Here is a 19,114-nt window from a genome sequence, read left to right as displayed (position 1 = left end):
GAAACAGACTTCTTCTTCCAAGACCCTGGTTGTAAAATATACAAGAGCGGTCACAGACAGCTATATCCCCCGCCTCATGGGGGCATTTTTTATAACGAAAGCCAATCAATGGTAAGGGTAGTTTCTCAGGAACATAAGAAATGCGTAAAATTAAGAATTTTAAATGTAAAATAAAGAAAGGGCAATAACTCTTTCAAAAATGGTCGAATCGCAAAAGCCCGACAATATGCGCTGCGTCACTATATAGTCATCAATCTATGAAAGTTTGGTAGAAATCGCATGAAAAACGTAAGAGGAGTTGCAAAGAAACCAATTTTAAATGTAAAATAAGCAAAGGGCAATAATGCTTTCAACAAGAGCTGTCTTAAGACAGCGCGCTGGACCTCGCCGCTTTGACTTAGAAGTGAATACAATAAAATGTAATATGACCAAGTTTGGTCTGTTTTTTTCAAACCTAACTAAAATTATTCAATACATAAGGTGACTTTGATGCTGCCCTCCCACCACCCGAAGAATGACACAAGTCATTCAAATAACTTGATTTCCCATTATGAAAATGTGGTAAAGAATATACAAATATGCCTTTCAAAAGAAATTAAAATAAAATTAAAAACAAAAATAATAAAAAAAAATCAAGGGCCATATAGTATAGCCCTCCTTGTTTTCCCTTGGTAAGAAACTGGTTAAGATTCAATGTAAAAATGTGCCTGTCAAAAGAAATTAAAAACAAGAGCTGTCACAGTATGTGACGAATGCCTCCGATTGTGACATTGACCTATGAACAAGGTCAGTACATGAAAAGTTGATCTTGCCTTTACATGTCAAATACATATGGCAAGTTATTTTAAATTGCCTCTAAACATAAAAAATACCACCCATAGTTGACAACCAATACTGTTATGTCCTTATATATGCAGCAATCCATTGTGAATAAACACCCAAGTGTGACCTTGACCTTTGAGATAGGGACAAAGGTCTGTCATGCGACACGTCGTCTTGGTATGTGGAACACATGTGGCAAGTTATTTTAAAATCTGTCCATACAAGGGAAAGTTACAGCCCGGACACGACAACTTATACTCTATGTCCTTATATGCAGCACTTTATTGTGAATAAACACTATGTGTGACCTTGACCTTAGAGGTAGGGACACGGGTTGTTCACGTGACACGTTGTCTTGGTATGTGGAGCACATGTGGCAAGTTATTTTAAAATCTGTCCATACATGGAAAAGTTACAGCCCGGACACGACAACCTATACTCTATGTCCTATATGCAGCACTCCATTGTGTATAAACACTAAGTGTGACCTTGACCTTTGAGGTAGGGGCACGGGTCTTGCACGCGACACGTTGTCTTGGTATGTGGAGCACATGTGGCAAGTTATTTTAAAATCTGTCCATACAAGGGAAAGTTACAGCCCGGACACAACAACCTATACTCTATGTCTTATATGCAGCACTCCATTGTGAATAAAGACTAAGTGTGACCTTGACCTTTGAGGTAGGGACACGGGTCTTGCACGCGACACATCATCTTGGTATGTGGAACACATGTGGCAAGTTATTTTAAAATCTGTCCATACATGGGAAAGTAACAGCCCGGACACGACAACCTATACTCTATGTCCTATATGCAGCACTCCATTGTGAATAAACACTAAGTGTGACCTTGACCTTAGAGGTAGGGGCACGGGTCTTGCACGCGACACGTCGTCTTGGTATGTGGAACACATGTGGCAAGTTATTTTAAAATCTGTCCATATAAGGGAAAGTTACAGCCCGGACACGACAACCTATACTCTATGTACTATATGCAGCACTCCATTGTGAATAAAGACAAAGCGTGACCTTGACCTTTGAGGTAGGGGCACGGGTCTTGCACGCGACACGTCGTCTTGGTATGTGGAACACATGTGGCAAGTTATTTTAAAATCTGTCCATACAAGGGAAAGTTACAGCCCGGACACGAGTTATTGAGCCGGACACACGGACGGATGGAAGGACGGACGGACAGACAGACGGACGGTGCGATTTTAATATGCCCACCTTCGGGGGCATAAAAATGAATGAAGGGTATAGAAGTTATTTATAAATATCCCAACCTGCCCTAAAACTTTAACCTAAGTTCCATAGTCAATCAGGGGCCATAATTTGATTAAAAGATAATATGGAGTTATCTAACCTCATTATGTGATGGCTCTGAACAACTGTGTGAAGTATTAAGTCAATTGAATGAATGGTATTGGAGTTTTAAGTGAAAATCCCAACTAACCCTAAAACTTTAACCTGCCCTAAAACTTTAACCTAAGTCAATCAGGGGCCATAACTTGTATTAAGGATAATATGGAGTTATGTAACCTCATTGTGTGATGGTCCTGAACAACTGTGTGAAGTATTAAGTCAATTTAACAAAGGGTATAGAAGTTATTTATAAATATCCCAACCTGCCCTAAAACTTTAACCTAAGTTCCATAGTCAATCAGGTGCCATAATCTGTGTAAAGAATAATATCTAATCTGATCATGTGATGGCCCTGAACAACTGTGTGAAGTATTAACTCATTTAAATGAAAGGTATTGGACTTATAAGTAAAAATCCCAAAAAAAACTTGCTGGGGTGAGTAGTATAGCCCAACTATTCTTCGAATAGTCGAGCTAAAAATGGTCGAATCGGGAAAGCCCGACAATATGTGCTGCTTCACTTTATGATCATCAATCTGTGAAAGTTTGGTAGAAATCGCATGAAAAATGTAAGAGGAGATGCAAAGAAATGAATGTGGGACGGACGGACGCAGACACACACGCATGGAAGCGTGCCTACCATTACTATATCCCCTCGCCTTTTCAAGGCGGTGGATAAAAAGTCTGACAGAGGCAACCAAGGAGATATTTTTGGAAATAATCACTTAAGCTACACTTAATTTACAGTAAATGATAGGCAATTTTTAATCAAAATGCACATTATGATATATGTAATAATCCTGCTGAAAAGAAAACTTTCACAAACAGTAGATTTCAACATTACAAACTAGCGAGTGTATATGATTGTGTCCAGATAAATCATTTTTCCTGCGGAAGTTTGACTGTATCAGAACAAAATCGCAGAAAATATGGATAAAAGGAAGACTAAAACGGAGAACGATAAAAAATAATTTGGCACATCGCTAATTCCAATTCTTTAAAAAACACATTCAGGGTACGCAATAAAAACACGCATCTGGTCAAAAAGGATGGTTTGAATGACTATCGTTGGTTCAAATTTACCAAATAAGATTTTTTTCTTCAAAATGTACCATTCTTGAATGCATAGCTGGTCGATTGTATTTGCATTTGGTACAGTTCAACCAAAACTTATTTAAAATCATGTAAATAACATCGGCACATTGCTTTCTTTTAAACTACTAAAACATCTACTATTTCACAACCTTGCATCTACTAACACCGAATAAAACAGAAAACTTAAACATATTCTCAAGATTTATTTCATTCATGATTTTTGTTTACATCATCAATCCATGTATAATAGTATGAATCCAGGAGGGTGCCCACCCAGCGTGTACCAAGCCCCCCTCCCCCTAAAATAGTCCGTAGTTTACATTTTATGCCAATTTTAGAGAACATGCCAACATTCAAACTACTTAAATTTTATTGTGAGAGAGGGGCGAATGTCGGCTCTATGTTATGCCCTCTCTTACGTCAATTCCTGTATCCACCCCAGCAATTGTATGATCATCATGTTTATTTGAAAACATGCAATTGAAAACACAAGAATATATAAACATATAACTCTGATAATGAACAGTAGAGGAATGCTATTGCCATGTCGCCAATAATTTACACATATAAATTGGCTTTTTTTCATCAAATACATTTATGTATTTGAAATAATCGACTAGAATGAAATGCAATGTATGACAAATGCTTTACTCCATGAAATTAGCTGTTATATTATGGCAGTACAATTTTAATGATATTTTTGCTCTGGAATATATTTATATTTATATATGTATAATTCAATCTGCATTAAAAAGCAAATTGTCACAATATCTAAAAAAATACAACGGGTTAATGCGAAAAAGCATTCAGCTGGATTTTTCGATCTGTAAATATATGAATCTTATTGACACTGGTCCTACCAATTTTTTGAAAACAAGGTGACCAAATATACAGTGGTTTTGAAACTTAAATATCATATTCTGACAAAGTTTCAGGAAGAAAACAAGTATCATGAAGGTAGAAAAAAATGGTTGTTCATGTATTTATGCTACAGAAAAAAATACTTAATGGTAAATGACACCCAAACGCCGCATACCAAGTTTTCTTCAATCTATACCCTAGAATTTTTTAATAAAAAATCTAGCCAATGACAGTATAAGCAAGAACATAGAGGTGAAATCTTGCTTGGACTGATAACTTATACACAGCCAATAAGAGGTACATGTCCATGGCTAATAGTGTTTCTCCTATACCTTGGTATAAAATGTGGTTCGTTTATTATTCACAAATCACAAAAACTGATATCTTGAAAAAGCTCTAGCTGCCACGGATGCTATTTTGTAATCAATGTCATATCATTGATTTGACACTTTGCCACTTGGTAAAACACAATTTCAAAATGATTAAGATTCTAAGTATGTACAAAGAAAAAAAGCAGCAACAACCACATCTCTTTTCACACAGTGCCCACTTCTCAGAGTGACCAAAAACCACATCTCTTTTCACACAGTACCTACAGTGCCACATAATCCAGTTAAGCATAATTCAGCCGAGTTTTAAGTCATAAAAAACATGCAAAAGCTCAATCCATCTCTTCCTTATAGCACTATGTATAATAAAACAATTGTTAACAATGTTCAGTCATATATCTCGGCCATGATTAGAGTTACTAATGCGGACCAGCCGGTAAATGGGTGGCATCCCTTGCCTTCCCCAGTTTTATCATTGTAATTCTCCCAAATATACCCAGTCCGCATATACTGACTGTATATATTATTGACAACATTGTTTCTCAGTTCTGTGTATATTTCATCAGCCTGAGCTCTGTATGGGCCAGGCGTTTTTCGGTAAAAGTCTAACGCACCAAGAGCAAGGTAGTTCATGTTAATCCAGAGAGCCCCTCTCCAATATGGAGGATCATGTTCGCTGTTGTAACGATTATACAGTGGTGTAGTCTGACCTAACGAACGCAGACCAAAGTCTGTCCATATGTGCTTTTCACTACGCATATCAGTTAAAATTCTGGTCAACTTTGGTGAAGAAGGTTCTACAATTTTGAGCAAAAAGGGAAACAAACTAACATATCCAAATGCATTAACAAAGCCTAACTCAGGGTCAGCATGCACTACTCTGACTTTATCCATATTCATGTTTGGTGGCCTCTGACCTGGCTGAAGATTAGCAGGAGGTTTTGGCCTCTCCAGTCTCACTTTATCAGTATGCAGGCCATAATCACTATACTGTTGTTTTTTCTCAGACCAATGCAAGTCGTCAAGTAAACCATTGTCTGTCAGCACTGCGTGTGTTGCCGCATATTCAGCTCCATCAACTCCAAGAGACTTGCTAATATCTGCGATCAAACCAGCCGAAAGTGCCATCCAGCAACGCAGATCAACATGATACTCGTCGTTTGTCGGATGAGAGGCCCTCGGGTAATCATCGAGACCCGAGGTCAGTGTTTTAGGGTTCAATTCCTTGTTCGTGTGTCCGTCCCTTCCTCTCCATTGATATGTGAATCTTTTCGGCCCTATCTGAGTTGTATTATACCATTGGAACCAAGTCTGTAATCTCGGTAGGACTGCTTTCAAGAACTTTTTATCCTTTTCTTTATCACTATCAAGCATAGATTTTATTAATCTTTGAAGAGGTAGAATCAGTGTTGGAGGGTTGGCATTGGTGTTTCTCTGTACTACAAATTCATCCGGAACTCTGGCACGAGCTTCATCCCCGAGTATCTGTTCTCGCGGAATCCATCCTTCAGTATTCATAAGATCCAACCAATGAGATAAAATGTCCTTTGAAATCTCAGGGTCCCATTTGCTTATCAGCAAATTATGGAAGCCCTCATCCCAAAGAAAGCCCCTCGGAAAAAATGATCGAGACGGAACTCCAGTGTATAAGGCTGCTTTCCAATAGTTTACCGGTTCTTCATTGTACACAGACTGAACTAGAGATGCACCATAGAAGTAACCCACACTCCCAACCATGTTGCTTAAAGCTGCTTTTGCAAAATCAACTTGGCTCTGAGAAAATGCTTTTGATTTGAGATCAAACTTTTCGTCAAATTTCTTGTCAAACTCGCTGACATGTTGAGCAAGCAATGATGAAAACACCTCTCCTTGCAGCCTATTTGGTCTTTCATAGATGCTGCCAGATTCATACATGACCTCAAGTGTATAAGGAAGCTCGGTTGTGACTTGAAACACAACAAAGTTTGAACCATCTTCGACGTCAATCGGAACTTGTCGTCCACCAAGCACGAAATATGGGACCCTCCGCGATTTATCCCATGCCTCAACTCTTATTCCATTCATCATAGCTTCTTTGAGTTTATCCAGCCCAGTGGCATGTGTTATGAGGTAGTTGTGTTTGTGGGTGGAATTTGATGTGGATTTCGGGAATGAGAGTCGATAATGTCCGAGTTCTGGCGAGTATCCGTTGATGGAGTTAATGCGCTGACCATTCTTGGAAATGACTGGTTCAACATGACCAGACCCATCCAAGGCAACATAGAACATCAGCGATACCAGTCCTGCACGCTCCTGTTATAGAAATTACGACAATGTCATTGATTGTTTATTAATTGCTCAATTGTACACAAAGATCAGTCAGTACAATTTTACTTATCAGAAACCTTTTGGTGTACTATATTGAAAACTTGTGTAAAATTACACCTTTGTTTAACTTGTATATAACAATTTAAATGATTTCAGATTGGGCCATATATATGGCATGAGGATGTGGGCAAGAAAAGGTCAAATGAGTTGCATGCACGCTCAGCTGAAGGGCTAAGAAGCCCATACTATACTAAAATACCATTGCAATTTTTTATATACATGTATCTATACACAGTGTATTTTTTCTGGATCATTTGGGGCTGAATTGAGGCTGCATTTTCATTGCCAAAACTTTTTTTCCCAAAAATTAATTTTGAATTTCAAATTTTCACATTAAAAGAAAAAAAATGTTAGAGTTGGTGTATTCTTCAAGAAGCACACTGTTTTATTCCTGCCCTGTCCATTTTTTCTATTAAAAGCATTCTTGTTCATTTCTTGGAAAAATTGAAATTCCCAATTTTAGACAAATGACTCATTTTTCAAATCTGAAAGGCCTGGCCCCCTTCCCTAAATGGTGGAAAAAATACTGATATATAAAATATATTCATATATATATTCAAGAATTAAAGCTGCACTCTCACAGATTGAACGTTTTGACAACTTTTTTATTTTTTGTCTTGGAACGAGCAAATTTTGGCAAAAATCCGTGGAAACCAGTTATATAAGACTGCTGAAAAAAAAAAATAATATCACAGATTTTTACATAAAAGTTCAGAAATCGATTTTTTATGCATTTTTCTTAAACTGTTAGTAACGGTCATCAAACATCAATTTTCGAACGGAAATATTAAAATCTATGATCTGATTTTTTTGTCAGCAATCTTTTATCATTGGTTTGCAGATATTTACGCAAAAATTTGCTCTTTCTGGGACAAAAAGTAAAAAAAGTTGTTAAAATGGTCAATCTGTGAGAGTGCAACTTTAAGGGGCATTTAAAACTACTTCATGCTAAACATAACTATTTATTGTCATACACTCATTCATAAGATGTTAATTTTTTTAACAGAGTTTGTTACATATATGGGAAGTCACCTTGTTTGTTGAGGTAGCGGTGATATTCGCTGACCAGTCCCCGCCATGGTCCCCTCCTGCCCGCTTTATAAATGACGTGGTCAGCATGAAGTCAGAGTCAACGATCTCCTGAACACCAAAGTTCACCCCATCATGTTTCAGCCAGCCGTACCGACGCAAACGGTCGCCCTTAAGAATAAAATGTACATGCATGTCTATCATTCTGATGTTTTATAAAACCGGATGTACTGTAAGATCTCCAAATTGTAAGTTTTTAACATCATATTACTTTACATTTATTTAATCCTATGTGAAATTTTGCCTATAACAAACAATATAAATTTCTTCATACATATACATTTATATTATATATACACATCATAGTACACAAAAACTGTGTACTGTATCAAGATGGTTTAGCTTGCATTCATTTATATTATAGTTAAATTACAAGAATTTTCTGTGTATCAAATGTAAATAAAACTTCCAACATCTTTAATTTGGAGAATTATCATAGTGCTCAAAGTAAAACAAGCATACATATATACAGTATCTCAATGTACATGGTATTGCCTATGTCATCATCTGGGGGCCAAATCAATTAATATCTTAGTCAATTTTGATTGTATATTGCAATTATCTCAGAGTCAAACTTGCATTATATGCTACTTATTTTTAATTGAAATTTAGGCAGTCTTAAAAGTGAACGCAAAGTTGAGAGAGTACGAACAATCAATGTGTTGTTATTTGTGACGTTTAAACAGATTTAAGATAATTGAAGTTAAGACTGAAATTAAAAAATGTTATTGAAAAGGCCCCCTGAATACTTTCAGCTATGTGAATCACTTCCTTATTGCATGTCCTAAGGCATCACAGTCCCTCAAACTTGCTCAATCACTTTGTTCAAACAATGTGTTATCAGAACAATAAAACTGTAAAAAGTAGAATCTGTTTGTCATTTCATGACTTGTCCTAGTATGAAAATATGGTAAAACATGGTATGAAATATATATACTAGTTGTATGAAGTTTTATGCATATATATGTCACATAATTATACAGGTTTAAGCCCCAAAATTAACAATTTTTCTTATTAAAACTGAAATCAAAACAGACGACACAATATATCATACCAGTATTATCTGCTAAAGTGTGGAGATACAAAGTGTTGTCACTGTTTTTTCTCAACATGTCAAAACATATTGTATGGTTTAAATTTCAACATTTAGTTGAGATCAAAATACACACTGTGTTGTAAGTTTTGTTTACCTGATCACACCAGTGCCTTATTGGTGGTGGCATCTGTTGTGTGAACTGATTGAGCCACATAAGTCCAAATACAGGAGACCGCTGTGTTCGAGTTCGCATCCCGAAGTATGTGTTGGGTCTGTAGGAGCCCCAGTATCGTTCTGGGTCAGATTTGGCCGATGTACTGTCCTTGGCAAGCATGGTCGGAGCATAGAGTGGTGTTTTGATTTTCTCTCTTAGGTACATCTGATATCTGAAGTGAGGAATGATACTTATCAGTGATAAAAAGATTGACTTAAATGTCAAGTCAGATCAATTGAAGTTTTATCAATTTAGCTTATTAAATTAGAACATAATAGATGACATTTACTGACATTATAAATCGAGTGAAATACAAATATGAAATCAGTATGAAATTATTTTTTCAACTTTTAATCATAAAGAGAAAAGTATGAACCACAACTCTACATGTATGTGGCATATATTAAATCATGTTAATTCCTGAAGTTAAGCATTTATTTTGTCCGTAGCAAATGGTAATAAAATAGGAATACTATTTATATCACGAGTACAAGCTGTTAAACTACGATCTAAATAGGCCAGTGCATATGATTTAACTGTATATATATGTTCTGTTATGGTTTAAGTTCGATAAACAGGAGTACGTTTATTTTTATAATAAAAACTTCCTGTTAATTTTAACCTATGAATAATATGACACAAACTAGTTTCGCCCACATAAAAAGTGTACTGTATGTCTGTCGGGACCAGCCACCTACATGTTGTTAGATAAGTTTAGTGTGCTGTGCTGTGGTACAGGGATTGTGGGTTTGAGCCCCTCACAAGGCACACTTTTCCTCACATGTATACTTTACTGAGGGAAAGAGTGTAGTGTGTTTTGGCAATTACCAGCCGACCAATATGCTCATTTGGTAAGAGTGCCATGTCAGTAGTTGATAAATGCAAGAGGATGCCCGTCTAGGTATTTGAACAGATCAAATCAAATCAAATCAAATCAAATTTTATTTTCAGTCGGTATGACATAACAGAGAAAACATTAGCTATGAATAGCTATTGACCGACTACATATATATATATATTATTACAAGCATATATCTATATAAAATATTTAAGTATTAAAGAGATTGAATCTAATTAAGAATAAGCACATTATTAAGACAAAATATAGGTATCACATACTAATACATATGTACATATAAAATATTAAAATATGTAAGAAATTTTATCTAACTAAAAGTAAATTAGCACATGATTAAGACAAAAATACAGATATCACATACAGTATACACATTTAAAAACTGGGATGCTGGCGCTAATCTTGACCGTAGTCTAAAAAGATCTCAAGATGAAAATTGATAAAAACCTGAGAGGAAAAAATAGCACAAGTGTGCGTGTCTTAAAAGGATACTTAAACACATATCAGCTTAAATCAGATTCAAGATAACCTGATTAGCACCAGCCTCTCAGAAGTTGCAGCAAACATTTATGCAGTGAACATGCAAGCACATAAATATAATTTAAAGCAAAGGATATCTATGACAAAAGCACTGATTAGAAATAGATATGATTGATGTAATACAGGCTTAGTAAGCACTACGCATAACTAAACTAAAAAGCATGGCAAAAAGCAAAGCTTGGCAAAAATCAAAGCGTGGCATAATGACAAAAACAGTCAGGGTAGAAACAAAAGAGGGGAAGGTACAGTGTCTGGTGGTCGTAGGTTCGTTTCCTGCCAGGTTTACTTTAAGTATGTGAGTTAAACTGGCCCGTTGGCTTAACATTTAAACCTTACCTGAAGTAACCAGCGAGAAGCAATATGGTGACCAACACCGATGCAATGGCAACCAGTTTGGAACTGCTGTCCGAATTTTTGGTTCTTGATTTGTCGATTTTTCTCTCTAACCTGGGTCCGTCACGTTGCACATTTCTGTGCCTAAGGTGCTTAGTCGATGTCATTTGAATTTCAGATAAATTCCTTCCGAAAAGGCATTTAAAACATTTGATTGCTCGTTTTTTTGTGCAACGTGTAAATTTTGTAAATAAACTGGAAATGGGAGGTAAGTCTGTCCGGTGTTCAGTATAAAGAAAAATGAGGGTACCCGTCTAGCCCTTAATTGATCAATTCAAACGGTCTAATTCAAAACGGTTTCTGTTCCCACATGTAGGTTCGTATGTATGTTGTATGTATTGTATGTATTTCTTTAGACCTTGCGGTCAAGGATAACCCGTGAAAGTGCAAGCACTTATTTCCAACGGGGTCCTTTGTTTTTTGCTGAAGGGACAGCTGGCTGAAGAGACAGTGGTGGGATACAAGGAAGTCCGGGTGCGATACCCTAGCTCTTTTTCGAAGAGACTCCTTGGTTCTTTTACGTGCTCGGTGTAAAGCACCGATACACGGGGTACAACTTTCCTGGGTTAAATCAGTACTGAGTACACCACTTTTCCAAGCACGACCCTTTAAATGCCGAGCGCCAGGCAAGGGAGCTACTTGTACCAATTTTAACGTCTTTTGGTATGACGCGGCCAGGGATCGAACCATGCACGACCTCCCGCTCCGTAGGTAGACGCTTATCCACTGGGCCACGGAGACGGTTCGATATCTAATTATAATAAAGCCTTCGTGTATAAGATTAAATAACATCCTGATTTCTATTGGAAATCATAAAATATAATACTATATCTGAGGGGATACTGGACTTACCGAAACACGCTAAATTTAATACCGAGATAATTACCGAAATATGCATGCAAGTTGCCGAAATACGTTTTCTAATAAAAATGTTTTTGAATTATCCTATTCATATATTAATGATTCGCCTTGTAGCCAAAAATTACATATTTTTTTTTAAAACTAATGAATTTATTGACAAAATAATTTCGCCAATTGAGCCAGTAATTGCTAACTCACGTCGTCAACCGAAATACGATTGAACGGATAATGGTTAAAAGTAAAAGTTTAAGTTTTGAAGAATGGTGCACTGAGTGAGTCGGTAAGCTAAAGAACGTGCATTGTTTTTCAAGAGATATTTTAATACAAACATGATTTTCATCTAAAACAAGCGTCATCGTAAACAAGCAATTGCTCTTCATTCGGTGCACAAGGTCGTTTCTAACACAGGGACAGGGTGCGTTGTTTTGACACACCCATTTGACCACGCCCCCTTCCCCCAATTTTCCTCCCTAAAATGCGTTATCTCGCTTTTGCATCATCAATTCAACACATGTGCCTCACAGAAACCATATATCCATCACGATACATGTTTACAATGGAAGTCAAAACCAAATGATCAAAACCAGATCTGATATGCTGACCATAAATGTATCAAAAAGCATTTGCATTGACTAGAGCAGTTGTACACTTTTATGTAACCCAAACAGAAAGTAGAACTAAAATTCATACAAAACATGTTCAATCTATTTTAGAAACTGCTTTTTCTTTTTTCAAAGACATTGTTACCCTGTTAAACTTTATGATATATTTCCTTTAATTCATCACAGAATGAAATAATCAACACCTTAATTACAAATGAAAATAAGACCAATACTAGTTTATCAGGCAGCACAATCAAAAATCTATAAAAAACATTATTGATCAAAGCAAACCAATTAATGCTTCAAATTATATGAAATGCAAATATTCAATCCCAATCTAGCACAATGATTATAAGATCAATATATATAAATTTCCCCAGTCTTCAGAAATATTTGGAGATACCACGTGTGGTAAACCCCTGTGCCACTTTAAGGTTAACCAGGGGGCTCCAGCATTAAGCAGCGAAGCTTCGGCAACTCTGAATAAAGACTCGTGTCGTTCTCGTAAGGGAGTGGTGTGACTCTTTTATTTATTTATATGCTTTTCTTTCTTTCTTTTTTAAACGACTGCCTCTACTTTCCACAAAAAAAATCATTCCAAATTAATGATCGTCATATTTTGACACATGTAATTTATCCCCACAACGCATTGTTGTTAAACACATTGTTACTGCAGATGATGCAAAATAATAATAATAATAATATGTCTAAGATGACATTTAAAATGCCCGTCAGAGTACGTCATGCTGTTCATGGGGTAGTAGTATTTTACATTTTAAAATTACAATTAAAGGGAAGAATAAGATTAAAATTGCCGAGTGCTTTCATTGTAAATATCTATTACAGGCTGCCTTCTAACGTTTGTAATCATTTGTAATGTAAAAATAATTGTTTTACTTCCCCCACTGTGGGGGAACGGACACCGGATATAGCTAAAAAAGTGATAAATCGATAAGCGTTTGATTTTGACACATGGTACGTTTTTTATATCATTTTTTTTTGTATTTAATATCAAAATCGAAAAGTTTCGAATATCTTGATCCTGTGTAATATACGACTATGATGAAAATGTTTCTCCACTTTTGTATAATAGCACAATTCTCGCCGAAAGTTGAATGATCGCCCACAAATGTCCAGTAATGTGGTACGATTTCCAACATAAACAACAAATAGAAAATAAAAATAAAAACTGAATCGAGCGATTTCATTGTAATTACAGCATCTGGTATTGTGTAAGATATCAATACGATATGTTTTGTTGATATTCATACTTTTTGATGACCTGAAGGTGTACTGGGGATAGATGAAGCAAATAAGCAAGCTCGGGGAAAATTGTTCGATGTTGTCCATATCGAGTGATGAGAGCAAAAAATGTTGTTGTTTTTTTGTTGTTGTTTTTTATCTGTAAGTACTTAAAACTGTTTCATTCACAAGCATCAACGTTCGAGACGCAAATATCTAAATATTTGATATACGCCGGTAATCTGATTTATCATTGCTTTTTAAAACCAGGTTTGTCTTTGGGAACCATTCTGCTATCATCTTTGAGAACCTTTCCATCTGGAACAACGAAATTAACGTTAGAATCTTCTGAAGTGTAACTGACAGTAGGATCATTAATTCCCTGTGGATTGCCCTCTATTTTTCGGTCCGCCCATGAAGCTTTGAAACCGGCCTCGAAAAAGTCTATATATAGTGCTCCAGAACAGTTTGCATTCTTTGTTGTATCGCATAAAGGTAGTGGACATTTCTAAATAATACCATCGAACAACATCGAGGCAAAGTAAGAAAGCAATGCTATACATGGGGAATATTCCTGCCGTGATAAGCCGATAGAAAGCCATGCATTCCTCTAGTTTACCGCTCACTTTTAACGCCTCTATAACCTTGGGTAATAGTGATGTGAGTTCCTTAACCTCTACACCAGCATCAGCACCATCAGCATCATTACCAACATCCAGTTCTATATTTATATAATTGATTATTTTAATGTCCTTATTATCGTCGATCGTTTCATCATGCTTCATAACTTCTTTTTAAATGGGCTGTCTTTAGGTATCACGTCTCTCTTTGAAACATGTATCCCTTCATTCACTTCATCAACATTGATTGTCCTACCCTGTTCTCTATACAGATCTTCATATGCGATTGTTTTAACATCTTTCCCGTCCGTTCGTCTGAATCTCTTCAGTGTGGTGCTTATCTATCAGATGCCAAATTATATCCTTGTACTCTTGAAACCACTGTTTGCAATAACAACATCTGCACTACATTGTTATTCTGAAAGTAAAGTAATTTTGTAGGTAATTTTGTAGGTAATTGAACAAGAGTCGAATAGTTGGTATGAAAGATGACATTAAAGGTTGTTGCACTGGACCTATCAGCCTCTGGTAAAATGTGATACGTCTTGCTACAACTTGCATACTACTTGGATACTAAATTAGTATTAAACGTAAAATGATAAATATTTATAAAGACTGGAGTAAACGAAATCGTTCGAAATAGACATATACATGTATATTGTATATAAACTGTGTTACTATCAATTTTTGTCCCATTTGACATGCTATCCACAGTACAGTACTGAGAACATTTCTGAGGGCATATCTTTAACAGTTTAAAAGTTACATTGCCAGTTCTTACAATAAGAATAGTTTAGCTTATAAATGCTTGTAAAATCCTTCGTTTCAGATTTTTTTTATTTATTCGATATATTTCCTAAAAATGACAATAAAAAGTCTGTGAGTTTTGATCATCTCAGATTTTCAAGAGGTAACATTTTTCATGGTCTGCTAAATCGTACGCACTATAAAGTACATCATAGACCAAATTTAGCATTCAGCTAACACTTTCATTTGTGGATGCGGTGGGTAAGCGTTAACACAGCAAGATCTTACCTCTGGTAAACAAAAACAACTGCATATTTGTCTGTCTACTTATCAGTTTTTGAGCTATATCCGGTGTCCGTTCCCCCGGAATTTTGTTTACAATGTGATCTTCAACTTGGACAAAACAGAGATCATACAAATACAGAATTTAACAATGATATAAAATTAATCATCATTATTTCAATACACATACACGCAAATCATGCAAACAATAATTAATCAGCAATTCTTATAATGCAAAAAGCATTCATAATAGAACTAGGAGTATTCATTATTCAACTATTGAACTTTGATAAGGTATGTTTTATACAAAGCTTTAAAAAATATTTAATGTAGAGGCTTGTCGAATAAGAACTGGAATATTGTTCCATACATCTTTGGATAAGTAAGGAAACAATTTCTGACCATAATTGGTTTTGTAGAACTGATATTTGTGTGGGTTTGGGACCTTAATGAGTATTTTGATTTGTTTGTAAATGAAATTACTTCACACAAATATGTTTGCATATTATGAGAGAGTAACCCCACATTTGTTCTTGTTGTTTTTTCAGTCAAACAAGGGGCATAACTCAATACTGATTAAAGCCAGAGTTATGCGCCTTGGTAACTTTGTGCTAGTTGTCTCTCCCGACATGTGTAATAAGTTGCATTTGAATATATTAAATGGTCAAGTTTAAAGTTTTTACACGACGATGTTTATTCGGCAAACAAAACTAACACTGACAACGACACCAAGGCTATAACAATACTACAATAAATTGTCGAAGTATTGATGTCTCCAGGGATTCCACAATTACTTGTTTTTAAAATTAAGCAATAATGATTTCCCAGGTTTGTTATAAATAATTTAAACCTGTAATATACTGACAAGATAGCAGATACACAGCTTATCTAATTATAAAATCAGTTTCGATATTGACAATGACAAGAATGCTATCAAATGACAAAAACCTATTTTTCATTCATTTTGTAAAAGTTTGATCATTCTAAACAAATGTTTCTTCCAATAAAAACACATTTCTTAATAGGATAATGCACATTTAAATGAGTTAAATCAGTATGTTGTTACAGTTAAGAATACAGATATTTAGGCAGATGGGACACATTTAAATCATGTAGATCCGTGAAGCATATCAGACAATGGTGTCGAGTGGTTAGGTGTTGTGAGTAACTTGCTTCATTACTTGATCTGCTGGTTTTCTACACTTGATTTTTCCCTTCTTTTGCTACAAGATGTTATTTGTTTTTTTATGCGACAGTGGCTCTCTTGGATTTCATGTTAAATATTGAACAAGAGGGTGACACTGGATTTTTTTGGCAGTATATTCAGAATACAAGCAAATTATCTCGTTTTCTAAGAGCTAAAAGCACTAACAGTTTAGTTTAACTCTGACGTGACAATTCAAAAATGAATCTTATTACGTACACACGAATCTTATTACCTTAAACAGTTAGTATGTTACTTATTAAGTGGAATTCGCAAACCATAACTAGATAACCTGTTAGCGCCTGAATCTGGAATGCATTTATAGCTAAGTGGTAACACGAATCTTTTTACCTTAAACAGTTAGTATGTTACTTTATTAAGTGGAATTCGCAAACCATAACTAGATAACATGTTAGCGCCTGAATCTGGAATGCATTTATAGCTAAGTGGTAACACGAATCTTATTACCTTAACCAGTTAGTATGTTACTTATTAAGTGGAATTCGCAAACCATAACTAGATAACCTGTTAGCGCCTGAATCTGGAATGCATTTATAGGTAAGTGGTAACACGAATCTTATTACCTTAACCAGTTAGTATGTTACTTATTAAGTGGAATTCGCAAACCATAACTAGATAACCTGTTAGCGCCTGGATCTGGAATGCATTTATAGCTAAGTGGGTAACACGAATCTTATTACCTTAACCAATAACCAGGTACTTATTAAGTTACAAATTATTTGGAACATTTGTTCATAAATGCATTTAACAGCACATTTGGGTAACATTCATGGTTAAATCACTAAATATAGCCTAAAATGATGATTTTGTTGATGATATTTTTTTTAATTAAATAAGGAATATTTTGTTAGTCGGTTGATCCGTGGTGTTGTATCACTTCAAATTGCTTGTGGAAGAATCCGTATCGCACGAGACCGAAGGTCGTGGCCATATTTCAACTCGCCTGTTTTCTTTGTTCTCATCCCCTCGACTTCTGTATGCACGTCTGATGAAGCCGGAATAACACGTTCAAAGGAAGGCTCATGTTTGTCTATTCTTACTTCCGTCTGTTATTTTTAAAACCATTCTGCGTGGAACTATGGTTACCTCAATGTGCAGAACCTCTTGGGTCAAGGTCAATATCACAACATATCACAGTTTGCGACACCTTTGACCAGTGGTACCACACCGACTGTCAGGACGTCCATACAGGCAGCTACAGTATTCTGAATGAAGACAGTGCTATCAGGTGGGACTGCATTATTTGTTATAACCCAAACTACTCCGACATCTGTTAAAATCTCCATTCCATCTCAACTGACATCCCGTGTCCTATATTGTCACAAGTCTGCCAAGCCCAAACATAACCTGACAGATTAAACCTCAGCACTCGTCCACTCCTGGTCGGTAAACGGCGTATTAAAAAAAAGTCGAAGTAGACAACTCGTCAAACACTTCGTATTCTCAACATCAACTGCCAGTCAATTATGAAAAAAAACAGGACATATTATTGAGTACATTATAGAATGTACCAAGCCTGATATTACAATGGAAACAGAACCCTGTTTGGACCCATCCATAACCAATAACCAGATATTTCCTTTCTTACTTCAGATTATGGCGAAAGGATAGGCAAACATGTGCAGGGCGCTCTGATGGCGGCGTGCTATAATCAATCAGAGACACTCTACCTAGTGTCACGACTATGTCCTAATGGAAATTGATACCCGGCCTGTATCACACAAGCAAATTCCGAAAAAAATCCCCCTCTACAAGAATGCCAAATGGGAAAAGCTTACGCGCGGACACTAACCATCCCCATTTACAGATAACATCTCAAGTGAACAACAATGAAGATACTTATTTGGTATGGAACACCTTTAAAAACAATCTAAAGTAAGTATTAACAAACACATTCAACAACATCTTGTACCCTCTACAACATGGCTTCCGTAAAGGTCGGTCCTGTGAGACACAACTCAATGAATTCACGGACGACATATCCTCAAACCTGGAAAAGAGCAGGCAGACACACGTTATGATTGTCTTGGAAATTCTCCAAGGCGTTTGACCATGTTTCCAACAGTCTTCTGCTTTACAAGGTGAACCATTATGGCACCCAAGGAAGCACCAAACATTGGATAAGGGCCATCCTGAGTGGCCGTTCTCAGTCAGTAGTCCTTGAAGGGGAGTCCTCTGACACATTAAAGGAGGATTATGGCGTTCTACAAGGTTCCATGCTTGGTTAAAACCCCTTTCTATATTACATCAACGACATTCCACATTTCACATCTTGACGCCACAATGCGCCTCTTCCCGGACGACACCATCGCCTACCTAACTGTAGCCATCACCTCTGAATGTGCAAACCGTACAGAAATACCTTTACAAACTTGGACAATGGTGAAGAGGTGGAAAATGGCCTTCCATCCAGACAAATGCCAAGTCATCTGCATCTACGGAAAAACCCTCCAATCCACTATGACTTTCGCCTTCACAACCAGTCTCTAAAGCATGTGGACTCAGCCAGTCTCTCCAGCATGTGGAATCCGTCATTCTCTAAAGCATGTGGAATCAGCCAGTCTCTCCAGCAT

General features: G+C 36.3%; 1 protein-coding gene across 1 annotated transcript; it reads right to left on the bottom strand.

The window, feature by feature from the left end:
* Nucleotides 1-3,467: 3,467 nt before the first annotated feature.
* Nucleotides 3,468-11,164, bottom strand: LOC128212346 (mannosyl-oligosaccharide glucosidase-like). The gene is made up of 4 exons (XM_052917751.1): nt 10,906-11,164; nt 9,114-9,345; nt 7,867-8,034; nt 3,468-6,759 (listed from the first exon to the last, which is right to left on the bottom strand). Exons 1-4 carry the CDS (start codon nt 11,067-11,069, stop codon nt 4,855-4,857), a joined length of 2,469 nt encoding a protein of 822 aa, XP_052773711.1. The 5' UTR covers nt 11,070-11,164; the 3' UTR covers nt 3,468-4,854.
* Nucleotides 11,165-19,114: the final 7,950 nt, after the last annotated feature.

This window comes from Mya arenaria, chromosome 12 (genome assembly GCF_026914265.1).
Source record: "Mya arenaria isolate MELC-2E11 chromosome 12, ASM2691426v1".
NCBI classification, from domain to species: domain Eukaryota; kingdom Metazoa; phylum Mollusca; class Bivalvia; order Myida; family Myidae; genus Mya; species Mya arenaria.
The sequence above is the reverse complement of the archived record's forward strand: the minus strand, read 5'-3'. Positions and strand labels throughout refer to the sequence as shown.